The 27,183-nt window shown below is 38.1% G+C and overlaps 1 protein-coding gene across 11 annotated transcripts in view; it reads left to right on the forward strand.

Annotated features, from left to right (window-relative positions):
- The window catches only part of TMCO5A (transmembrane and coiled-coil domains 5A), a 59,616-nt gene that overhangs the window by 14,463 nt on the left and 17,970 nt on the right, over positions 1–27,183 (forward strand). For 8 of the 11 annotated variants that reach the window (XM_072808355.1, XM_072808357.1, XM_072808359.1 and 5 more), the window contains one exon: positions 463–690. The exons of 1 other annotated variant lie outside the window; for it this stretch is intronic. In XM_072808355.1, coding sequence (XP_072664456.1) covers positions 463–661 — 199 coding nt within the window. In that variant the 3' untranslated portion in view covers positions 662–690. Of the gene's footprint in view, positions 1–462; positions 691–4,979; positions 5,574–25,911; positions 25,997–27,183 lie in introns of those variants that run through there. 2 more of the 11 variants (XM_072808358.1, XM_072808365.1) reach the window with 2 other exon arrangements.

Raw genomic sequence — 27,183 nt, forward strand, 5'->3', positions numbered from 1 at the left:
TGTGAACAGATGTTCAGCATCATTGTTCATCAGAGAAGTGCAAATTAAGACTATTACTTTATATCCAGTTGGCAAAATTTTTAAAACCTCTTGATATCAAGTGTTGGGGAAATACGGATTCACAGAAACATATACCCTGCTGATCGGTTACAACTTTTTATAAATGCTTCAGTAAACAAGTTTACAAAACAAAAACAAAAATAAAAAAATAAAAGAACAAGATAATTTCAGATAGTCATAAATGCTAAAAGGAAATAAAACATGGTGATGAAAGAGAGTAACAGACAAGCCAGCATACTGGAAGGAGCTGCCTTTACAAGGAGTTCTTCAGTAATGAAGATAACAATTAGTGGAAGACATTTGAATATCAAGGAGGAGCAAGACATACATTTAGGCAGAAGTTTTATTTTGTTTCTGGTTTTCTAACCCCTGGTTAACAGTTTCTTGACTTTCTCTTTTCAGGATTTTTCAATACGTCTTTTTCACCACCCTATTTTTCATCAGACTGCTGGGCTACTTGTTTTTCCATATAAGTTTTATAAATCCAGATCTCCTTATCAACATACTGCCCAAGATCTTGAGCAGGGGCATCCTGTGGAAGCTAAGATGCTTCCTCTTTCCATCTCTGACACTTGAGACAGAGGACATGTTACCCCACTGATCCCCAAGAAATATCCTTGAGCAAAAGAAGGCAAGTGATGAGTCTGAGTCTGTAGACTAAGAGGCGGCGGAATTTGCGAAGGGAAAAGGTTTTCCTCAGTGTTTGCCTTGAGGTCTGTCTACTTAATTACCTTCTCTTTCCATGCTGTCTTTCCAAGACTGACCTTGCCCAGGAAAAAGCTCTGTCGATAGATTTCTATGGCTATAGGATGAGCTAAATAGTACCAGATAGTGAACAAACTAGACCATTTTTAGAATACTGTCATAGATGCTAAGCAAAGTTAGAGTTGACCAATTCTTCCAGGAAACCTTTAAAATCTGAAAGACCGGATCCCTGCCTATAATACAGAAGATTGCTCACTACTTATATTAGAATCCTTTGGTTACAAATGACCTTAACTTAAACTAATTTATAAATTCATAGCAAAGAAAAAAAAAGCTCGGGGAGGTGGGGGAAGAAGGAGAATTATTACCTCATGGAACTAAAACTCTGGGGTTCCCGGCATGGCTGGATTCAGAAGTCTCAAAGCAATATCACTGAGGTTTCATCACTCTCTCTCTTTAAATTGGCATTCTCCTTTGAGTGGCAAGATACTGCCAACAGCCTAAGTCCCATAGTACAAGATTAGCAGCCTTGGGAGAATGGAACAGTCTTTTCAACAACTCTAACAGGAAACTTCAGAGAAACTGCCTCAGCTGGGGCCATGTGCCTAACCCTGCCCCACATTCAGTGTGGCCAAAGGAATGGGAATACTCGGATTAGTCAAGTGTGAATCCAACCTCTTGGGGAGGTTGATAAGAGGCAAAGAGATAAATAAGGAAGTGAACCTCACCTAAACTACATGGAACGAATTTCTCTAAGAAGGGGCTCAGTTCCCAAAGAAAGGAAAAGGGACACTGGGCAGGCAAGAGCAGATGTCCACCTAATCACTAGTTTTAGCCTTATACTTAAACATCCAACTTTTTCTTTCTCTTTTTTTTAGATTTATTTATTTGAGAGAGAGAGCATGCACACACATGCACAAGCAGGGGAGGGACACAGGGAGTGGAGAGAGAGAATCCGGAGGAGACTCCGTACTGAGCACAGAGCTCAATGCAGGGCTCAATTCCACGACCCTGAGATCATGACCTGAGCCAAAACCAAAAATTGGACATTTAACTGACTGACCCAGGTGCCCCAATATCCAACTTTTTCAATTAAACAAACTCTTAAAACTATAGTTCACTTCATATGTATTCCTGCCAGTAAAAATTTTAACTTCTCAAGATCATAGATCATCTTCTCAAGATCAATTTCATCTTCTCAAGATCAAAAACCTACTGTAAAAAACTCAGTAAAAGTACCATATAAAGAATCAGATTTGTAGGGCTAAAGCAAGGATTCTAAACTAAATAGCCTATGATTAATACAAACTGCTTCACAACCTTGGGGTAACCTACATATGGTCAGACCTCTTATTTTTCCCATTAGTGACTGAATCATCCCCATGCCTTATTAACAAGGTATATTCAAATTCCCTGTTATAGCTTCCCAACCCTTCTAAATTATCTGGAGCCTTGACAGCTCTGAAATCCAAGGGCAGGGAGGGGTCATTCTGGCTTCCACACCAGCAGGGATCAAACATAAAGACCCCTCAGTTCATTGCTTCTTGAGGCCACACAAGGGCACTACTGAAAACTAGTTCTGCACAGGTTGATCAAATAATTTATCATCCAAACCAAGACACACGTGAGAATAGAAAAGGACACTATTAGTCATTATGCCAGGACAAGAGAAACCAAACAGGGTTGTCTCAACAGACCAGGACAAAGGATTGCCTTCTGTGCAGTCTAAGGCCTGGCATAGTGTGTTTTGTTGAGGGAAGCAGGTCCCATGCTTCAGTGTTAAGTTCAGTCAAGGGTATCTTATGCTTAAGGTCCCAGTACCAGGGATCAAGGTGCACCCCTCCTTCCATCCCTATACTGAGCCCTTGGTTCCAGGGTCAGTTTCTAAAGGATCAAGATTAAATACAGTTTTTGCCAGCCTCACCCTTGCCTCCCCAGGAAGCCTATTAGTCTGGAAAGTCTGACTACTCTCAGGACACCCACACTCTGGAGGTCAGGGGGCTGGTCTCAAGACTCAACCCTCAAAATACAAAGGCCCAAAGAAACTCTAAGGGAGGACCTAAGGAATACACCTTCACTTTCAGATACTTTTCAGGCTTTTCTGGAATTTCTGCCAGAAAGAGCAGCATTAGTTTACTAAATAAAAGTCAGTGTTTAACCTGCCATTCTTTTCTATGGTCAAAACTGTGTTTTCTAACTTGGCATCTATTAGTCTATTTGGGCAACATCTCTATACATCTACATTCCAAAATACTCATTCCTCAAAATGATGAGTTTATATTGCTCAAGATTTGGAAGCAGAGGGAAAGGAAGAGAAAAGAGAAAAGGAAGAAAAATAAAAATTCCCAGTACCATGTAGCGTCAGGGATATACATAGCATCTGTCTTTGGGAAGGTGAAAAGAAGAGACAGATAAATCATGTGCATACATGATGAGTCCCACAATGGAAAAAAAGAGGGGGGGAGTAATTCCCCATGCCTATGTCCAATAGAAGCTGATATCAGATCCAAGGATTATTCTAGCCTGAGAGGAAGAATGGCAGGCCAAGCACTAAATAAACCGACCACGCATCAACAAAGCCATTCTCTATTGAAAGGCTAAAAGCTTCTTCTACCCTAGACAGATATTTTAAACAGAAGTAACCAAATAGAAATAACCATAAGATTGAGCAACATTCTTTCTCAACAAATTACCTAGAATGAGTAAATTAGTTCTTAATCCCAGGCTTCTGAAAAAAAACCAAACGTGTTTCTTCTGGCAGTTATGTGTTTCTTCTGGCAGTTATTAAGATAAAACACAACATACCTATAATCTGACATTACAAATAACTGCATTATTTACCCAGCACAGCCCGCTAAATGGAAATTTAGTCCCACACTGAATAGCATTGGAATTCTGGGATCTAGTGGAATCTAGCAGTTTCTTCCCGCTGGGTGGCTGATGCCACATTAACTGAAATGGATTTCATTCTTGGCAGAAGGGAAAGATCAGGTTGGGCCAGCTCCCACTTAACTGTATCCTACCACATGATAAAGCAAGATATCCACACCTTCTAAACTCCTGATTTTGAAACTTGGAATCATCAGGAAAAAAAAAAAAAAAAAAAAAAAAAGTACTCTCCCATAATGTGGTTTCAGAGTCATTTATTTTAAGAAAAAACATTTTTTAAGTTTTCTTTCATGCATATTTCATTATTCGCTATATTTTCTTTGCTGTAGCCAAGTGGAATAGTGCTGAGGAAACAGTTCAAAAGTTATTGTAGAGGACATGAATCCCGAACGCCAGCTTGAAATCCATAGAAATTCCCTGTTTGTTGTTTAAGTAATGGTAAATGTTGACTGTGTTGTTTGGGGTTATACCAGAAGACAGTAGCTGAGAGGATTTAGAGCAGGAATGTCTGCTCAGAAGGTACAGAGAGCCAGCTAAAAAAAAATTGTTCCCAGAAGGTAGAGAAATTCAGCAAAACAGTTTTCATCACGTATTATCATTACTGTAAGAGATTCTGTGGTATTTCATTAAGAGGATTTTATTAAAAAGGAGAAGGAGGAGGAAAGAAGGGAGCAGGAGAAAAGGGAAGGAGGAAGAAAAAAAAGAAAGAAGAAAGAAAAATATGTTGATCCTCTACTGGTAGAAACTTTTGACCATGAACTGCTGGTTTCTATGTTACATGCCTTTATATCATCACAGCTATCAACTATACTTTCTTAAAGTGGTATCGACTTTTTAAATTTGATAATACTGAGAAGCAGGGTTCTTCCAAAGGCAAGGTTCAATGGTTAAAAATCACTGTTTTAACAGTTCTTTCTATTAAAGAACAAAACTAATAGAAACCCTTCTGTGTTTGCAGTGAAAAGGGGAAGGGGGCATCATATGTAATGTGAGGTCGAAGCCTGTCTAGAAACAAGAACAGGGGAAGCCCGCTGCTGTTGCTTCTCCTGCTGGATATTCACAGTGGAGACTGGCTTGGAGGTGCAGCAGGTCTGGGGGTCAATCACTGCAGAAAACAGAGCACCTTGCTTTGGCTCTGGAGCCGGGCGCTTCCCTCAGTTTGACCGCGACTGCATGGCTCCCTCAGGAACAGCAGAGGGCACTGCTCCACGGAGCACGCAGCATCTCCAGAAGCCATTTCTGTACATGGAAAAGTATACCCTTACTGGACACAGACCAGACCCAGGAAGGTCAGGATAATGGCAAATTTGTCCCATTTTTCACAGGTTCATAGACCAGAGCCATGTTTGAACATCAAGAGCACAGAGACGATAAAGCACCCTATCCCAAGAGCTGAATCACTACAGACAATTACAATCTGCCTGAAATCTTCAGACTATGTGTTTTGAGTGGAAGATTTCCTTACATGGTCTCTGCCTACCATGAAGCAGGATGCCACACTTTGATAAATCCCCAAAATCCTTCACACTCTACAGTGCTACTTCTAGGGGTGTTATAAAATATATAAATTTAAGCTTCATGAAGGGATGAAATACATTAAGGGGATTAAGAGCACACTTGTGATGAGCACTGGGTAATACACAGAATTGTTAAATCATTATATTGTACATCTGAAACCATTTTAACAGTGTGTTAATTATACATCAATAAGAAAAAAAAACAGATTCATTGAGACAGAGGTAAAGGATGCACATTCCTGCTTGGTCATGTTTATTTTTCCTGTTCAAAATCTTCCTTTCTCCCAAGTTTTTAGTCAATCTACCTTCCTCTTCTTTCACACAACTTTAAAAAAAAAAATTGTTGCTCAGAGGCATTCAGCTCTCCCTCTCAGATCATATTTACCACTCATCAAAAACAAAGTCAGGTAGTTAACCTGTACATTAGACTGAGTACATCCTACCATACACACTAAGATGTATCAGCAAACTCAGAAAGAGTGGGCTAAGACCCTCACCCAACCCCTTTGTAACAGATATGATGTTAATGATCATAAATCTCATTTACTGGGGCACCCACATAGTTCAGTTAGTTAAGCATCCGACTCTTTAACTTTGGCTCAGATCAAGCCCGGAGTGAGGCTCCATGCTTAGTGCAGGGTCAGCTTGAGATTCTCTCTCTCTCTCTCTCTCCCTCTTCCCGGCACTGCTTGTTCTCTCTCTTTCTAAATAAGTAAATAAAATATTTAAAAATTAATTTCATTTACTGAGGGCACATTATACATCAGGTACTTTACTGTGAGTTTCACATGCATTACTGTATTAAAGACAATTTTCTAAGGTAGATATTATGCCAGGCATACAAATAAGGAAGCCAGTTCTGAGAGCAAAAGAAATTGAAGTTCTAAGTTGAAAAAAAATCAGAATCTGTGCCTGTGTTTGGCTCCAAGCTTAGCCTATAAAACTTCTATTGTTTCTGACGGCAGACACTGACCCAGACAGCTGGCCAAGCGTGGGGTATACTCCAGAGAGGTGGGATGTCCACCCACCTGTCAAGAGGGAAATCCCAACCATAGTTGCAATTACAGAAGAATTAGGCACCAGAGAGACTCTCAGACAACTCATAGATTCATGAAGACCAGGCAGAGAATTTAGAGACTGATCTTTCAGGCCCAGTGAGGTACTTTCCCCAAAATCATACAACTCTTTAATGATAGAACCTAATCTCTTGGGTCTTCCTTCAGTGGCGCTTCTAGTAAACTAGCATTTCCCAACTCTTTGCAGTGAGGCATTAACATAATGGAGATTCTGTTGCGATTGTTATTTAAAAACAAAATCAGCTGTACCCTCCTGTCTTCTAAGGTAAAGTCATAATTCTTAACTCTGGGGAAATAAGTCTCTATATTTCTCTCCCTGCTCCTATAAAAACTAATAGGGAAGGGGAGAGAAGAAAGTGTAACACTTGAACTACATGAACCTTTTTTTAGGAGAGCACATTAATAAATCTTGAGTTAGGCAAAGTGTAAATTATGGGGGAGTGATAAGTGCTAGAGCTGAAATATTCTTTATCATAATAAAATACAAGGAGTTTTTGTCACACCTGGAAAAAGGATAGAAAGCTGAGTGACATGAAGATACCCTGAATTCCAAGTTCATGGAAATGGACATGAGACTTTTAGAAGACCAGAAAATTTTAGATGATTTCCTAAGTGGTTATGCAATGTATGCAGCCACATGCTTGCTTCAGTCACCATTAAAATATACCACACATGGTTGTAGATATTTGCCTCTACAAGTTGCCTTTTGATGACTCTTACAAGTGAATTTTCGTATAAAACCAATTATTTTGACTCAAATTTGAGTCAATGCTGGATCAGAGTGAAAGAAACAGCCATAAGGGGGCACCTGGGTGGCTCAATAGGTTATGTATGCATCTACCTTTGCCTCAGGTCATGTTCTGAGGGTCCTGGGATCCAGCCCTGCATAGGGCATTCTGCTCATCTGCTTCTCTCTCTCCGTGTTTGCTCGCTCTCAAAATCTTTATTAAAAAAAGAAATAGCCATAAGTTATAGAATGGAAAAAGTAAGTAGCAGAAAAGATTTGCAGAAATCCCTAGGAAAAGGACAAAAACTTGAACTACATGGAATGTAGAAGATGGCAGGAAAGGCAATCTTAGCTAGTGTCAAAGCATTGGTGGCTCTTGGGGGCAATTAGATTATAGAAGAAACTTCTACATCTCTTCTTTCCTCCTAGTTCTCTCCAAAGAGTCAGACCAATGTCAAGGAGTTCTTCCTTCCCCTGTTTTCTTCTTTTATGGTTTCAGGTCTTATATTTGAGTCTTCAGTTTATCCATTTTGATTTTGATTTTGGGGGGTGGGGTATTCTTTTGCATGTAGATATCCAGTTTTCTCAGTACCATTTTTTTAAGAGACTATCTTTTTTCCCATTGTGCAGTCTTGGAATTTTGTTGAAAATTAGTTAACTATATATGTATGGGATCAATTCTGGGTTCTCTATTCTGTTCCACTTATCTACAGGTCTACTTTTTGTCAATACCATGCTGTATGGATCACTGCAGCTTGTAATACAGCTTGACTCAGGAAGTGTGCTGTCTTTAGTTTTATTCTTCTTGATCAATATTACTTGAGCATATCCTGTGTGGTTCCAAACAAATTTTAGGATTGCTTTTTCTATTTCTGTGAAAAATGCTACCGGAATTTTGATAGCAATTGCAGTGAATCTGTAGATTGCTTTGAATATTAATTCTTCCAATCCATAACCACAGGATATATTTCCACTTATTTGTATCTTCTTCAGTTTCTTTCATGGGCATTTTATAGTTGTCAGTATACAGATCTTTCACATCCTTGGTTAAATTTATTCCAAAGTATTTTATTCTTTTTGATGCTATTATAAATTAGATTATTTTCTTAATTTCTTTATTGGATAATTCATTGTTAATTCATAGAAACACAACTGATTTTTGTAGGTTGATTTTGTATCCTGCTACTTTACTGAATTTAATAGTTTTAAGAGGTTTCTGGTGGGGTCTTTAGAGTTTTCTATATTTAAGATCATATCCTCTGCAAACAGCGATGATGTTACTTACACCTTTCTGATTTGGATTCCTTTATTTCTTTTTCCTACCTAATAGTTCCCTGGGACTTTCAGTACTGTGGTAAATAAAAGTAGTAAATGTGGGCATGTTTGTCTTGTTCTTAATTTTAGAAGAAAAGCTTTTGGTTCATCACCATTGAGTGTAATGTTAGCTATGGGTTTATCATACACGGCCTTATTTAATTGAGATATATTCCCTCTGTACCCATTTTGCTGAGAGTTTTTATCATGAATGGATGTTGAATTTTGTCAAAGCATTTTCTGCATCTGTTGAGATGATAATATGATTTTTATCTTTCACTTTGCTAATGTGGTGTATCACATTTATCGATTTGCATATGTTGAAACAACCCTGCATCCCTGGAATAAATCCCTGTTGATTACGATGTGTGATCCTTTTAAAGTCCTGTTGAATTTGGTTTGCTAGTATTTTGTCGAGGATTTTTGCATCTGTGTTCACCAGGGATTTGGCTTCTAATTTTGTTCTCTTATAGTGTCTTTGTCTGGTTTTTGTATCACAGTGATTGTGATCTTATAAAGTGAGTTAGAAGTACTCACGCCTCTTAAATTTTTTGGAAGAGCTTAAGATGGATTGGTATAAATTTTTCTTTAAATGCTTAGCGGAATTCACCAGTGAAGCCAACAGGTCCTGAACATTTCTTTGTTGGGAGAGTTTTAATTACTCGTTCAGTTTCCTTCTTATTGGTCTGTTCAGATTTTCTATACATGACCTAGCAGATTGGGTATTTCTAGGAATTTACCCATTTTTTTCTGTTATCCGACATATAACTGTTCACAGTTTCTTAACATCCTTTGTGTTCTTATGGTATCAGTTGTAATGTCCTCTCTCTCATTTCTGATAATATTTGAGTCTTTTGTTTTCTTGGTCTAACTAAAGGTTCGTCAACTTTATCTTTCCAAAACCAACTCTTAGTCTTGTTTATCCTATTGTCTTTCTAGTCTCTTTTTTCATTTATTTCTGTTCTGATTTTTGTTACTTCCTTCCTTCTACAAACTTTGGGTTTAGTTTGTTCTTTTCCTAGTTCCTTGAGACACCAAAAGCACAAATAACAAAAGCAAAAGTAAACAAGTTGTACTTGATCAAACTAAAAAGTTTCTACATGGTAAAGAAAACAACCAACAGAATGGGAAAATTTTTATAAATAATATACCTGATAAGAGTGTAGTATCCAAAATTACAAGGAATACTTATAACTCAAGAGCAAAAAGCACAAATAACCTGTTTTAAAAATGAGTAAAGGACTTGAATAGACATTTCTCCAAAGAAGACATACAAATGGTATACAAAAAGATGCTCAGCATCAATTACTAGGGAAATGAAAATCAAAACCACAATAAGTTATCATTTCATATCTGTTAGGATAGCTATAATCAGAAAAGTAATAGATTAGTAGTGGTGAGAATGTGGAGAAAATGGAATACTTATACACTATTGATGGGAATATAAACTGATACAGCCATCATGGAAAACAGTATGGATATTCTTCCAAAACAAAACAAAACAAAACAAAAAACAAAAAACCCAAACAAAGCAAAAAAAAAAAAAAATCCTAGAACTATCATATGATCCAGCAATCCCACTTCTGGATATAAATTTAAAGGAAATAAAATCACCATTTGAAATAGATATCTGAACTCCCCATGTTCATTGCACTATTTACAATAGCCAAGATATGGAAACAACCTAAATGCTGACTGACAGATGAATGGATCAAGTAAATGTGGGATACACACACACACACACACACACACATATATATATGTATACATGTGTTCATACATATGATGAAATACTATTCAGCCTTAAGAAAAAGAAAAGAAATCCTGCCTATGTGAGATAATATGGATGACTCTGGACAGCACTGCACTAAGTGAAATGAGCCAGACACATAAAGATTATATGCATAATCTTACATATATGTAGAATCTTAAAAAGAAAAAAAAAAGTTGAACTCAATAGCAAAGAGTAGAATGGTGGTCACCATGGGGAGAAAAGGGAGATTTTAAAAATAGTCAGAAAATGTACTGCCTATCACTTCCCCACCACATAGAAGGCAAACCACTTGGTAAAATTCCACCAGATTTTAATTGTGAGGTTATACGGAAAGGTAGTTTTAATTTTTATTCTAAAATTAGAATGGGGACACCTGGGTGGCTCAGCAATCGAGTGTCTGGCTTCCACTCGGGGCCTGATCCCAGGGTCCTGGAATCAAGTCCCACATCGGGCTCCCTGTAGGGAGCCTCCTTCCCCCTCTGCCTGTGTCTCGGCCTCTGTTTTTCTCATGAATAAATAAAACTTTTAAAAACAGATTACCTTTTAAAAAATTAGAATGATTTTTCCTGGTTTTATTACTGGGTTCCATTCTCTTATAAAAATACTTTAATGCAAATGAACCAAAATTGTATATATTTCCATCTTTTTTCATCCAAAGCACATAATGTTTGTAAGTTTTTATTGGAGTTCTAGCAATACACTAGATTTTTTTTTTTTTTTTATGATAGTCACACAGAGAGAGAGAGAGAGGCAGAGACACAGGCAGAGGGAGAAGCAGGCTCCATGCACTGGGAGCCCGACGTGGGACTCGATTCCGGGACTCGATTCCGGGCCTCCAGGATCGCGCCCTGGGCCAAAGGCAGGCGCCAAACCGCTGCGCCACCAGGGATCCCAATACACTAGATTTTTTTTTAACTTTTTTTTTTAATTTTTTATTTATTTATTGATAGTCACACAGAGAGAGAGAGAGGCAGAGACATAGGCAGAGGGAGAAGCAGGCTCCATGCACCGGGAGCCCGACATGGGATTCGATCCCAGGTCTCCAGGATCGCGCCCTGGGCCAAAGGCAGGCGCTAAACCACTGCGCCACCCAGGGATCCCTACACTAGATTTTTTAAAGTCCCGTGGATCATATGGGAAGTGCTGTAGTCTACCATGGCTAAATATTTTTTTTTAGGAAACATAAACATTTCTTTTCATTCTATTTTTAAGAAAATAAGTAGGCTGACTTTTTCATCTTTACAGACCACAGAAAATCATGAAAATATGAATTTCAAGGCAGAATAATAACCCATATTATCTTGGGTATCCTTAACTTAGAATCTATGCTCGTTCAGATGTGTATAGCTGAAGCTTTGACTTGCTCATTCTTACCTATTAATTGAAACATGGCCTGAGTCCAGCTATCTCTGTTACCTCCAATAAAATCAAATTGTTTTCCAAACTGCATTTATTTAAAACATGTCCTGAGAGGCACCTGGCTGGGTCAGTCAGTAGAGCACATGACTGTTGATTTTCGGCCTGTAAGTTCAAGCCCCACACTGGGTGTAGAAATTTTTTTTAATTTTTTAATAAAATAAATAAAATACATCCTGTAACTCAGCGTCTCACTAATTCACATTAACTTTCCCACAGCTAACATTTTATTATATTCTCTGTAGAAAGAACATGTCTTGGTTGGAACTTTTGTACTGAATAAACCAATCAATAAAAAGGTAATATGCTTTTATAATCCTTGAGCTTCCAAAATTTGTAGAGTTTGGGGGCTATAAAAGCAGTCAAGGTAACTGAGTCCCAGAGAAGTAAAATGATAGGCCTCAGTTTATATAGATAATTAGTATTACATAGCAGAACTCAGAGAATCATAGAAACTCAGTAATAAAAAATAAAACATTTTTATTGTAGTAAAATACACATAACATAAAACTTAGCATTTTTAAAAGGTTTTATTTATTTGAGAGAGAGAGACAGAGAGAAAGCATAGCAGGGGGAAGGACAGAGGGAGAAGCAGACTCCCTGCAGAGCAGGGAGCCCAATGTGGGCCTCAAACCCAGGACCCTCGGATCACTACCTGAGCTGAAGGCAGATGCTTAACCTACTGAGCCACCCAAGTGCCCCTAAAGTTTACCATCTTAACCATTTTTAAGTCTACAGTTCAGTGGTATTAAGTACATTCATGCTGTTGTACAAGCCATAATCACCACCCAACTCCATATTTCATCTTTCAAAACTGAAACTCTATGCCTATTAAACAATAACTCCTTATTACTCCTCTCCCCAACCCCTGACAACCACGATTCTACTTCCTATGTCTATGACTTTGACTACTCTATGTACTTCATATAACTGGAATCATATGGTATTTGTCTTTTTGTGGCTGGTTTATTTCATTTAGCATAATGCTCTCCAAGTTCATCCATGTTGTAGCATTCGTCAAAATACCCTTCCTTTTTAATGCTAAATAGTATTCTACTGTATGGATATGCCACATTTTGCCTACCTGTCAATGGATACTTGGTTTGCTTCCACATTTTAGCTATGATGAGTAATGCTGCTATGAACATGGGTACACAAATATCTTTTCAATAATCTGCTTTCCAATCTTTTGGATAAATACTCAAAAGTGGAATTGCTAAATCACGTAGTAATTCTATTTTTAATTCTAAGAAACTGTCATCATGTTTTCCACAGCTATTGTACTACTTTAGATTCCCACCAAGAGTGCACAAGGGTTCCAATTTCTTCACATCCTTTCCAACTCTTGTTATATTCTATTAGTGTTTTTTATATAATAGCCATGCTAACGGTTGCAAGGTGGTATTCTTTTTGTTTTGATTTGCATTTTCCTAAAAATTAGTTATGTTGAATATAGTCTCATGTGCTTATTGGCTATTTATATATCTTCTTTGGAAAAACATCTGTTCAGGTTTTTGCCCATTTTTTAATCAGGCTGTTTGCTTTTCTGTTGGGTTTTAGGAATTCTCTATATATTCTGGATATTAACCCTTTACCAGATATTTGACTGACAAACATGACAAATATTTTTTTTCTATTTTGTTAATAGTGTATATTAATGGTATTAATCATCTTTAATGTACAATTTTAAAATTTTTTCATGAAGTCCAATTTTTTTCTCTTTTGTTTCCTGTGCATTTGGTATCATATCTAAAAAATCATTATAAATCCAATGTTGTGAAGCTTTTGTACTATATTTTCCTCTTAAAGTTTTATATTTTTAACTCTTATGTTTACATCTTTCATCCATTTTGAGTTAATTTTTGTAGATCATGTTAGGTAAAAGCCCAACTTCATTCTTTTACATGTGGGTATCCAGTTTTTCCAGCACCATTTGTTGAAAAGACTGAACTTTTCCCATTGAATGGTCTTGACATCTTTGTTGAAAATCATTTTGAGTATATATGCAAGGGTTTATTTCTGGGCTCTCCGTCTGGATCCATTGGTCTATAGCACGTCTAGTCTATATGCCAGTACCACATTGCTTTGAATACCATAACTTTGTAGCAAGTTTTGACATCAGGAAATCTGAATCCTTCAACTCTGTTCTTCTTTTTCAATATTAGTTTGGCTATCACTATCCCTTGAGATTCCATATGAATTTTACGATGGGTTTTTGTATGTCTTAAAAATAATCATTGGAACTTTGGTAGGGATTGCATTAAAGTTGTAGATCCCTCTGGGTTTGGGTAACATTGGAATCTTAATAAAATTAAGTCTTTCGATTCATGAACATGAGATGTCTTCCACTTTTATGTCTTCATTAATTTTAGCAATGTTTTGTATTTTTCATTGTATAAGTCTTTCACCTACTTGGTTAAGATAATTTTAAGTATTTTATTATTTTTGAAGCTATTGTAAATAGAATTATCTTCCTAACTTTCCTTACAGATTGTTCATTTTAGTGTCTAGGAGTGCAACTGATTTTTGTGTGTTGATTTTGTATCCTGCTACTTTGCTCATTTTAGTAGTTCTAATGGGTATGTATGTGTGTGATCTTTAGAGTTTTCTATATATAAGATCTTACAATCTGTGAACAGAGATAATTTTACTTCTTCCTTTCCCATTTGGATACCTTTTATTTCTTTTCATGTCTAATTGCTCTGGCTAAAATTTTCGGTACAATATTGAATGGAAGTGGTGAAAGCCACATTCTTGCCTTGTTTCGGATTTTCAGAGAAAAGCTTTCATTCTTTTACCTCATAATATGATGTTTGCTGTAGGGTTTTTATGTATAGCTTTCAATTATGTAGTTTCCTTGTATTCCTAGTTTGTTGAATGTTATTATCATGATAGGATGCTGAATTTTGTCAAGTGCTTTTTCTGTATCAATTGAGATGATTATGTGGGTTTTTTCCTTCATTCTGTTAATGTATTGTATTATACTGGTCAATTTTCATATGTTGCATTCCAGGAATAAATTCCACTTGATCATGGTACAAAATTCTTTTAATATGTTGCCAAATTTGATTTGCCAGTATTTTCTTGAGAATTCTTGCATCAATGTTAACAAAAGAAATTTATCTATAGCTTTCTTAGAGTATCTTTGTGTAGCTTTGACATTCGGGAAATGCTGGCTTCATAGCATGAGTTAGGAAGCATTTGCCCTCAACAACTTTTTGGAAAATTTTGATAAAGATTAATATTAGTGCTTCCTTGGACACCTGGGTGGCTCAGCAGTTGGACGTCTGCCTTCGGCTCAGGTCGTGATCCCAAAGATCTGGGATCCAGTCCCATATTAGGCTCCTGCGGGGAGCCTGCTTCTCCCTCTGCCTACGTCTCTGCCTCTCTGTGTGTGTCTCTCATGAATGAATGAATGAACGAATAAATAAATAAATAAATAAATAAATAAATAAATAAATAAATAAATCTATCTTCAAAAAATATATTAGTGCTTCCTTAAATGTTTGTTAAAATTAACCAGTGAAGCTATCAAGTCCAGGGCTTTTCTTTGCTGAGAAATTTTTTTTTTAATTTTTTTATTTATTTATGATAGTTACACAGAGAGAGAGAGGCGCAGAGACACAGGCAGAGGGAGAAGCAGGCTCCATGCACCGGGAGCCTGACGTGGGATTCGATCCCGGGTCTCCAGGATCGCGCCCTGGGCCAAAGGCAGGCGCCAAACCGCTGCGCCACCCAGGGATCCCTGCTGAGAGATTTTTAATTACTGATTCAATCCCCTTACATAGGGGATTCTACTTCTACTTGATCCAGATTTGGCAGATTTTTCTGTTTTTAGGATTTGTCCATTTCATCTAGACTATCCAATTTGTTGCCATACAACTGTTCATAGTTATAATGAACTCTTATAATCATTTTTATTTCTGTAACATCGGTAGTAATGCCTCCATTTTCATTTCTGACTTTAGTTATTCAGCTCTTCGTTTTTTTTGGTTAACTAGAAGTTTGTTAATTTTGTTGACCTTTTTAAAGAACTAGCTTTCAATTTTATTAGTTTTCTCTATTTTTATTTTTTCTATTTTTCTTTGCTCTAATCCTAATCTAATCCTACATCTGCACTTCACAGATCAGCTGACTCACCTATTTTCCTGTCACACTTAAGTTTGATAAAAGGCCTTCTACAGAGAGTTCCAAACCTCATCCCTAGAAACTCCTTCCAGATTGGCATCAGCCATATTCAACCACAAGAAGCCCCTCCAATCTGAAATTCCAGTCACATTAATGTCCACAGCTGTAGGAGCCAGCATGGTATGAGAAGGGGTATAAAGGGATGTGTAGAGGCAACAGGAACTAGTGGGTGGCAAGTACTATTCTATACATTTTCTTATCACTTTAGTAGTTCATCAATGAGAAGAAATATTAGCACAACCTGATTTGTTTTTTACTCCTCTGATTGCTACAATCACAGCTTCATCTACTAAGTGCTGGTAAAATTTTCTCCTTTCGAGGTCAGGGGAGTATGCAAAGGGAAGAATAAGGCTAGAAAAGTGACCTAGTAGTTGCTAAATGGTGCCAAATCTTTATAACCAACAGCTCTCTCCACCTCCACCTATTACGGCTGACTCCCAACATACACATGTGAGTTAATTTAGAAATGAAGAACTAATCCCTCAAGAAGCAAGCCTTGCCCCTCTCTGTAGATCTTGATGCCAGCTATACAGAAAAGGAAGCATGGGTACACACAATGGAAGTAAAATTCTGTCTCCTATCTTTGCCAACCACTCCTCCACCATGTTAAGACTCAAAGCCACAGTTTTTCTCTTCTTTCCAAAGGTCCGAAAAAATTCCACCTCACTTTCCTATGCCACAGGAGGCAAATCATGTGGTTTGGTAAAATTCTTTCACATTGTCAACCAGATTTTCTCTTCCTTTCCTCTGACTCAGCTTGTATCTCTTAAGCAATACAGATCAGAAAACTGCCTGAGTAATGGCTCTGGTGTTTCTCAGAGTCCAAATCAGTTAACTTCTATTTGAAAGCCCAGTAGCTGATCCCAAATGAGGTCTCTAATTTAGACTCTGCCTGGCACAGAGCTGTATGAATCTCCCACTATCATCTTCCTGCCTGCAATTTAGTCATTTTGTAGAAGCACAAGATCCTTAAGAACCCAGCAGAGTTGGAGACTGCTGCAAAAAATATTTTTATCATTATTCTGCTCTATGGTGACTCAGAAAAGATATAAGAAATGGGCAAGAGGTGGTAGCTAGATTTAGGATAGTGATCACTTTGTAATATAGATAAATGTTGAATCACCGTTATACACCCGAAACTAATATAGCATTGTATGTCAACAAGAAAGAAAGAAAGAAAGAAAGAAAGAAAGAAAGAAAGAAAGAAAGAAAGAAAGAAAGAAGAAAAGAAAAGAAAGAAAAGAAAAGAAAGAAAAGAAAAGAAAAGAAAAGAAAGAAAAGAAAAGAAAAGAAAAGAAAAGAAAAGAAAAGAAAAGAAAAGAAAAAGAATTGAAAAGAAAAGACCAAAGAAGCAAAGAGGCAAGATACAAAAATCACACATTTCCAGAGGCATAATGCTGGCTTGTTATGCAAGCTTTATCCACTTTATCCACATGATGGTGCTAACCTCAAAAAAATTGCCCAAAAAGGAAATGAAAAGAGTCCATTTTCCTCTCATTAATGATAAAGCTGAGCACTGTAGTCAAGAAAGATATCACTTGTCTAAGAGGACTATACATTAATTCTGCAAATAAGCATCTAAAATAGTTTGTCCTAATCCTCATCCCCACCCTGCTTCCCTGGGGGAATAAATGGAACCAAATCACCATTCTTTTCATTTCACTGATTCAATCTTTACTGACTCCCAGGTTGGGGAGAGGGGGAGATTATTCATCCTGGGCTGTTACATGTGTACAATCCTGGCACAGAAACTTATTATTCCTGAGACGGAGCTGAAGTGGTCTGGAGAGAGCTGGTCAATTAGCCACCTAAAGCTCTTCACTGGGTTCTTATAACTACTGCTGGAGTCAAAGAAGATGGGAGCAGCAGACATTTCATTGGTGTCAGGGAATGAAAGACAGGTTCAATGCAGGTGCCTTCCAGGCCAATGGGCAGAGAAGACCAGAAAATCTGTTTTTAACTTCTAAATCCAAAATTATGCTCTTCACCTTGATCATGTGACCAAGTCTCACCAGCTGCCTCTTCTTGTGGAGTCTAAATGTTTCATTTAAATGTCTTAAACTTTATGGTCAACTAATATTCGATAAAGGAGGAAAGACTATCCATTGGAAGAAAGACAGTCTCTTCAATAAATGGTGCTGGGAAAATTGGACATCCACATGCAGAAGAATGAAACTAAACCACTCTCTTGCACCATACACAAAGATAAACTTAAAATGGATGAAAGATCTAAATGTGAGACAAGATTCCATCAAAATCCTAGAGGAGAACACAGGCAACACCCTTTTTGAACTCGGCCACAGTAACTTCTTGCAAGATACATCCACGAAGGCAAAAGAAACAAAAGCAAAAATGAACTATTGGGACTTCATCAAGATAAGAAGCTTTTGCACAGCAAAGGATACAGTCAACAAAACTCAAAGACAACCTACAGAATGGGAGAAGATATTTGCAAATGACGTATCAGATAAAGGGCTAGTTTCCAAGATCTATAAAGAACTTATTAAACTCAACACCAAAGAAACAATCCAATCGTGAAATGGGCAAAAGACATGAAGAGAAATCTCACAGAGGAAGACATAGACATGGCCAACATGCACATGAGAAAATGCTCTGCATCACTTGCCATCAGGGAAATACAAATCAAAACCACAATGAGATACCACCTCACACCAGTGAGAATGGGGAAAATTAACAAGGCAGGAAACCACAAATGTTGGAGAGGATGTGGAGAAAAGGGAACCCTCTTACCCTGTTGGTGGGAATGTGAACTGGTGCAGCCACTCTGGAAAACTGTGTGGAGGTTCCTCAAAGAGTTAAAAATAGACCTGCCCTACGACCCAGCAATTGCACTGTTGGGGATTTACCCCAAAGATACAGATACAATGAAACGCCGGGACACCTGCACCTGCACCCTGCTGTCTCTAGCAGCAATGTCCACAATAGCCAAACTGTGGAAGGAGCCTCGGTGTCCATCGAAAGATGAATGGATAAAGAAGATGTGGTTTATGTACACAATGGAATATTACTCAGCCATTAGAAACGACAAATATCCACCATTTGCTTCAACGTGGATGGAACTGGAGGGTATTATGCTGAGTGAAGTAAGTCAATCGGAGAAGGACAAACATTATATGTTCTCTTTCATTTGGGGAATATAGATAATAGTGAAAGGGAATATAAGGGAAGGGAGAAGAAATGTGTGGGAAATATCAGAAAGGGAGACAGAACATAAAGACTCCTAACTCTGAGAAACGAACTAGGGGTGGTGGAAGGGGAGGAGGGCCGGGGGTGGGAGTGAATGGGTGACGGGCACTGAGGGGGGTACTTGACGGGATGAGCACAGAGTGTTATTCTGTATGTTGGTAAATTGAACACCAATAAAAAATAAATTTATTAAAAATAAATAAATAAATAAATAAATAATAAATAAATAAATAAATAAATAAAAATAAAAAATAAAATAACATAAATGTCTTAAAAGCTCAAGGGAACCTCATTAAGTATGCTAAATACTGCTTAGGCAACATAAGGCCTGCTTAGGCATAACATAGAAGATGCCAAATGGAACCAATTACCAGGTATACAAACAATTTTTGAAACACAGTACCTATGGGACGTTAGCAACAACAAAAAATAAATAAAATAACACAGTACCTGTCAACACCAAAAAACATTCTCAACTTTAGAAAGGGAGAACTGATGAAAGTTTGTTAGTGGTCCTCTGTAAATCAGTCCTTACCTGACACTGATACTGATAACCATGAGTATAATACATATCCAGAGGGTTTTCAGACCTGGCCCTAGAGGCAGATTGCTAACACCCATGATTTGGGAGATAGCACAGGTGCCACTTGCCATTGTACCCAAATATCTGCCTCTGAACTGCCAAGGACTTGTGATCCTTTCTCATGTTTAAATCTCCAACTTTAGACAAGAGTCGCTAAGCATCTTATCCCTAAAACTTTGTTCATAAGATAAACATCTAAACAGAGAAGGAAGGAAAGACAGAAAGAAAAATTCCCATTAGAATGAATAAGTTCATTAGATTGGATAACTTACCCTCAGAATAGCAAGAAGCAGGATCCTGAAAAGATTGGGACAACTAAATGTCAACATAGGCTAAAGAGGTCAGCAGTCATAAGTTCTGGAGCCAAGGAATGACTTGGGGTACAAGCAAGAATGAGTCTGAAGATATTTTTCCATTTATCATAGATCAGACATAACAAAGTGATGGCTCATAGGTTTAATCAAATTTGTAGTTGCATTTTGTTCCTCTCATTGTGTTTTTTAAAAATTTACCTTTGTTGTAAGTATTTAAAATCCTGGAGATGCCCTCTAAAATCTAGATTCCTTTTAAAAAATTAAAAGTTTTGTCATCACTAGACAGGATTCTCATTGGACAATAATTGCCGGAAGCTGAAAAATAACAATTAAGTCAACAGACTTATATGGCCATTTGCTTACCACAGTCCCCATCACTCTTACTGTATCAAACCTGATCTCATCAGTGCTACACACATGCCCTGTAAGTAGTAATTGACCTTGGTAAGGCATACCTAGAGAGAAAACTCTTAAAAGGAAGGTGATAATGCCAACAGCATGGGGAGGTACCAAAAGAAAGACAATTTTCTGAAAATAATATGGTCATATCTGAGAATTAAGGGTAATACCTAGAGAAAATATGACACAGCTCATACTCAGCTAAGTAGAATGCAGAGAGGTTCCAGGGACTCAGAGCAGTATGAGAAGGAGAGACAACTGAAAACTCTACGATGAGAGAAGAAAGTTTTCTTGAATCTCAGCTTTTGATTTATGAGGAGGCAAACCACAAGACTTACTAACAAGTCATATGAACTTTAGAAGTAGTCAGGCTCCTGTGTGGCAAGGATGCAGCCTGTGTTTGCTTTCTCACAACTCATGGATGAGGACTGATAGAACTGAGCTGCAATAAAGGAGGTTTGGCTTGGGGTGAACATCAGGAACAAATCACTTTCTTGAATTATATACATTGAACTCTGAGATAATTGCACAGATTTGTAAGTTATTTGTGCTTATGTGATTTGCGCCCAGTCTTAATTTATATGGGTGACTAAGTGACAACAGAATGAGGTCAAAGGGGATCCCTGGGTGGCGCAGCGGTTTGGCGCCTGCCTTTGGCCCAGGGCGCGATCCTGGAGATCCGGGATCGAATCCCACGTCGGGCTCCCAGTGCATGGAGCCTGCTTCTCCCTCTGCCTGTGTCTCTGCCTCTCTCTCTCTCACTGTGTGCCTATCATGAATAAATAAAAAAAAAAAAAAATTAAAAAAATTAAAAAAGAATGAGGTCAAAGCCACCACCACCACCACCCCCGCCGCCAGCCAAAAAAAAAAGCTTATTGATACTCTTGATTCCCTTGGATATGAGAGGAGGGCAAAGTACACAGTGACACATGGGGAGGCACCAGAGTGATCAGGAGGCAGAAGCAGGAAGGAGGGGGGAAAGTATGGTCTAGAGCCTTGATTGTGTTTGCCATGGAAGAGGCAAGGCAGAGAAGGGAAAATAGCTTAGGATTGGTAATTTAAGTAATGTTGGCAACCTCTGGACTATAAAGGGGTGGCTTCTAGTTGTGCGGTACCTGGCTCTGACCAATTGGAAGAGGGAAATAGTGGCCTGGGATATAAGAATTAAAGGGGGGGCTTGGAGGAGTGGATTTGGGATTGGTTGTGGGGGGTTATAATATGATTTTTGCACACCTGTGAAAGCTGCATCACAGGGGGTGTAAACAATTCTGGCCATTAGTATGGTCCTGTGATTAACAGATGCCACAAACAGAGAATCTAAGAAAACACGGTTCAATCATTAAGGGAGTTTAAAAACCCTTCAGTCCAGTCCTTCCATTTTATAAATAAGGAAATTGATATTTAAAGACATAATGTCATTTATCCAAAATTCAGTGAAGCTTGTTATTAGCACTGCACAGAGTAGAATTGTCATGCACAACTCCCCACTCAGTGATTTTCTGCTATACTTTTTTTTTTTTTTTAATTTTATTTATTTATTTGTGATAGTCACAGAGAGAGAGAGAGAGAGGCAGAGACACAGGCAGAGGGAGAAGCAGGCTCCATGCACCGGGAGCCCGACGTGGGATTCGATCCCGGGTCTCCAGGATCGCGCCCTGGGCCAAAGGCAGGCGCCAAACTGCTGCGCCACCCAGGGATCCCGATTTTCTGCTATACTTTAATGACTTATGCTAATATGTATATTGACTGTGTACTTCCCTTCATCTGGTTTCGTGAATCTAAAGGAAGGATAGGCATCTTTTCCTGAAAACACCAAATAGTAAATATCTTAGGCTTGTGGATCATACAGTCTGTCACAACCACTCAACTCTGTCATTGTAGCACTAAAGCAGCTACAGACAATACATAAGTGGGTGTGTCTGTGTCCCAATAAAACTTTATTTGTAGACACCAAAATTAGAATTTCATATTAATTTTCACATATCATGAAATATTCTTTAAAATTTTTTTTCAACCATTTAAAAATGTAATAACTATTCTTAGCTTGCAGGCTGTACAAAAATAGGCACTAGACTACATTTTACCTATGAGCTACAGTTTCCTAACACTTTTTCTCTGTACACTCCTTATAAAGTCTCAGATGACTGAACCAGGTGACAGTGAAACACTCTAGGTCTTCTCCACTGATAGAACATGAGGCAGCTAGACTCTAAGGACCCTTTCAGAGCTGTGACCTTGAGGTTTTTGATAAGGGTACCCAAAGACAAAAATGTGTTATAAAAGGGAATCTGTGGGCTCTTTCATGGGACATTATTAAGAAATGCCTCTCTTGGAGTTAAGGAAATTCCAAGAACCAAAGTCATTCAGGAATTATAAAGAATATTAGATACATAAAATTTTATTTATTTATTTACTCATTAAAGATTTTATTTATTTATTCATGAGAGACACACAGAGAGAGGCAGAGACATAGGCAGAGGGAGAAACAGGCTCCCCACAGGGAGCCCGATGCAGCACTCGATCCCAGGACCCCAGAATCACGCCTTGAGCTGAAGGCAGATGCTCAACCACTGAGCCACCCAGGCATCCCTAGATACATAAAACTTTAAGGTAAAAAAAGATAAAAAAAAAAAAATATATATATATATATATATATATATATATATATATATTCATGAAATGATAAGTTTAGGGAATAGGATTAAATCAATTTCTCTACTCCAGGACTTTTCAAACCTAATATGCATTAGGGCTATCCAAAGGAAGAGTCTTCCAAAAACAGACTCTCAGACAAGTACTCAGGTGCAGGTAGTTTATATAAGAAGCAAAAATAGAAAACACAAATGAGACAGGAAAAATTGATAGGGAAATTAGAAAAGACATATCACTTATGTTAATAAACAAGTTACTGCAGTGAGCAACTGGAGCTCAATTCTGCTGGAAACTCTCAGGGAAACTATGATGTGGCTTCAGAACATTCCATAGAGAGTGGAGAGAATTAGGTATTTATCAAGTCCAGCCTCTAAATGGATAAGAGTTGTCCTGAGGGTGTGAACACTCCCACACTTCCAATTGTACCTACAGGGGGCCCAGAAATTCCCAGAGTGCTAAAGAAGTTCCCTAAGGCAAAGAAGAGAGCCAGTTAGGCTCTCTAACTCTCTCTTTAAGGTAGGAAGATAAAAAATAAAAATAAATAAAAATAATTTTAAAAAGGTAGGAAGCTATGACATTCCAGAAACATAGACCATGGCTAAATTCAGAGAGGGGTTGAGGAGATAAGGTGTGAGTGTTAACTATAAAGATGAAGGGGGGAGGATAGAAATCAATATTTTCTCACCTCATTTGCACTCAAAAACGCTATCTTCCCCAAATCATCCCAACTAATCTGACTGAGGATTTCCTTTATACATGAAACATGTCCTTGGAGAGATACTGTTTTCAACTAAATATGATAGTGCCAGTGACTCAGTAATCTTGATAAAATTAGAATATTTTTTCAGGCCTTATTTTCTAAAATCAATATGACAAAGCATACACTAAATACCAGTAAGCCTCTGTCCTCTCCAGGGCAGAAACTAGGCCAATACATTTCATACAGTGCCAGGCATGAGGTCAATTCCAACATGAAGAAAAAAAAAAAAAACAGTAAAGAACATTCACCTCCAAATGAGGTTGCCATCTGAAGTGATGCATGTCGGAGGAGGGACAGAATGTTCAAAGTGTAGTTGGAAGCATGACAAGGCATCACCATCTGCCATCTGAGTCCCATCTCCCCAGCCCTTTAGCCATCTGCACACCTGCTCAGGCATGTCACATTGGAGCAGGGATGGTCGTACCATCATTAATGCAGTGGCAATAAAAACAAAAGCTCAGGAAATAGCTCTAAGGCCTCTGACATCGTTATTTCCTTAAATTTGGAATATGTTCCCATAAAAAAAAAAAAAAAAAAAAACATATGGAAAAGAGATTCAACCTAAAGCTGAAATCTACACAGGGCTAAAGTTTCTGGGTGAGTTGAATTTTTAGACTACCAGGTCATACATTAAAAAATCGGCAAATTGTTAAAGAAATAGCATAGCAAATGCTAAGCAGAAACTAATCTGGAATCCATTATACATATTCTCATTTTGAACTTTGATCCATACAAGAGTCACCTCTTTTCTACCTTCATTCAGATTTCATCTCTAGACTCACTTTTCCCAGGAAAGCTAAAATAAATCCATCCAAAACTAATTATGGAGAAGTACCTCCAAGTTCGCAAAGCAATCGGTTCTCCTGGAGAGCCTTGCAGGGAGAGCACAGTTTGGCTATTCTAGCTCTTTAGATCCTCCATACCAGAAACTGGGTTTATGTAAATGTGGCCCACCCAAAGAGGGATAGACCTTGTCCAGGATCCATTCTGTAAAAAAGGCTATTTACTTGGTCTGTCCTCTCTAGCAATAGGATATTGATTCTAAATGTTATAGAAGTTCCTTCCAGTTCAAATGTCTCTTCTTAAAAATAACTAAATGGGGTTTTGAAATTACAAAGGTACCCAAAGATACACTGATAATAGGAGCTCACTGAATATATCATATGCAGTGAGATAGGTATATCCTCTTCTAATTAGTTAGGTAAGCATATGAATCTGGAGGGAGACAATCCAGCTGAGCAGTTAGAAGTACAAGCTCTGAGATCAAACTGCTTGAGTTCACCCTGGCTTCACCACTTACCACCTGTGTGACCTGAGTCAAGTCACTCAAACTCTCCAAAACTTAGTTTCTTTGTGTATAAATGAGGAATAATAGTACAAGTTAATAAAATGCACATAAATGAAAATACAGGTAAAGTATTTACCATGGAATCTGGTACATAATAAGAGTGTTTAAACATTAGCTATTTGTAGTAGGTTGAAAAATAGCTCTCCAAAAGATATTCACATCTGAAAACCTGGAACCTATAGATGTCACCTTATATGGAAGGAACATCTTTGAAGATGTGATTAAGTGAAGGAACCTGAGATGAGATTACCTGAGTTACCTGAGTGAGCCACCCAAGGATCCCAAATACAAGTATCCTTATGAGAGGGAGTCAGAGGGACACTTCTCTCTCTCTCTCTCTCTCTCTCTCTCACACACACACACATACACACACACACACACAATGTGAAGGTGAAGCAGAGAGAGATTTGAAGGTGCTGGCCTGAAGACTGGAGTAATAGGGTCACAAGCCAAGGAATGTCAGCACACCATAGGCTGGAAGAGGCAAGGGTAAGATTTTCCCCTAGAGCTTCTAGAGGAAGTGCAGCCCTGCCAACATCTTGATTTCTACCTCTATTGATAAAGATTTCGGACTTCTGGCCTCCAGAATTGTGAGAGAATAAATTCTGTTGTTTTAAGCCACCAACTTTCTAGTAATTTCTTTGAGCAGTCATACGAAATTAATACATTGCTATTATAGCTTTCTATCGATTCTCTGTTGCTACTTACCAAAACTCGGTGGCTTAAAGCGAAAATATTTGTCACCTTACAGTTTCTGTGGATGCGGAGTCCGAGCACAGCTTTGCTGTGTCACTAACTCAAAAGTCTATCACAAGGCTAGAGTCAAGGTGTGGACTTTGGTTTCATCTTCAGGCATGGATAAGGAAAGATCTATAACACAGGTTATAGTTCTTCACAAGTTACCAGACTGAGGACCTCAGATGCTCCCTGCATATTGGTCAGAAGCTGCCCTCAGTCCCTTGTTACATGTGTCTCTCCACAGAGCAGCACGCAACATGGCAGCTGACTATCGGAATGAGCCAGAGAGAGATCAAAAAAGAGAAAGCGAATAGAAGTCAACTTCTTTTACAACCAAGTCTCAGAAGTGACATCCCATTACATTTGCTGCATTGTTTTTGTTGGAAGTGATTCACCAGGTCTAAGACCCATAACTGCCCAGAATAATTATTGCAAACAATCTTTTTATTTATAGCTTTCCTAGCTTTACATCATCAGCTGATCTTTTGAGTACTAAACTCAGCTAATTCACATTGGTTAGCTTGTTGCATAACGTAGGACTGTTAATTTTAAAAATCTCCAGGCTTTTGGTCTGCACAGACTTTAAAATGAAAGTGAAGCATCAACCATATTTCTGTAGCTTTATGTCATTCCCGTGTGTGATTTTCTGTAACTCCTCTAATTCTGAAAAAACTATCTGCTATGTAGTTGCCTAGGAATGGCTTCTACCTGCCACAGTGGTAGTGAGAGGATTTTTCTAGATCTCCATGAATTTGGCACAAAAAGAGCAATTTCCAGCCCAGAACATTTTTCATTCTCAATAGTTATTCCTTATGTCTCACTGTCCCATGTCTCTCTTCAGCCCTGGAATCTGTGACTAGCTTTCAAAACTGCCCTTTTTGTTTCACTAACATTTTGCTGTTTGAATGTTCATACCACTTAGATCAAACATCATAGAACCTCTGAGCTGAAAAATCTCCCTTTTTAAAAGATTTATTTATTTATTTGAAGGGGGAATGGAGGAAGGGGCAGAGGAAGAGAATATCCAGGCAGACTCCCACTGAATGTGAGCCCAACTAGAGGCTTGATCCCAGGAGCCATGAGATCAGGACCTGAGTCAAAATCAAGAGTCACTCTGGACACTCAACCAACTGAGCCATCCAGGTGCTCCTAGCTGAAAATATCTTAAATTTGCCTAATCAACCCTCTAAGAGAAGAGGCTCTGAGCAATTTCTCTCTCACATTCTCTGATATTCTTGCACTAGTTAGTGTCAGAGTAGGGTCTACTATCTCAATTCCTAATGCAGTAAGTGTGTGTGTGTGTGTATTATGGCTCATTGTGCACTGCATTTAGACACTCTGATTAGTTCCCAAGTACACAATATGTACTGGCGAAAACATACATAACGTTTTCTCAGGCTCCTTAACTTAATCACATCTTCAAAGATGCTCGTTCCATATAAGGTAACATCTTATAGGTTCCAGATTTTCAGATGTAAATATCTTTTGAAGAGCTATTTTTCAGCTTACTACAAAA

This window comes from Canis lupus, chromosome 32, assembly GCF_048164855.1.
Source record: "Canis lupus baileyi chromosome 32, mCanLup2.hap1, whole genome shotgun sequence".
In the NCBI taxonomy this organism is placed as follows: domain Eukaryota; kingdom Metazoa; phylum Chordata; class Mammalia; order Carnivora; family Canidae; genus Canis; species Canis lupus.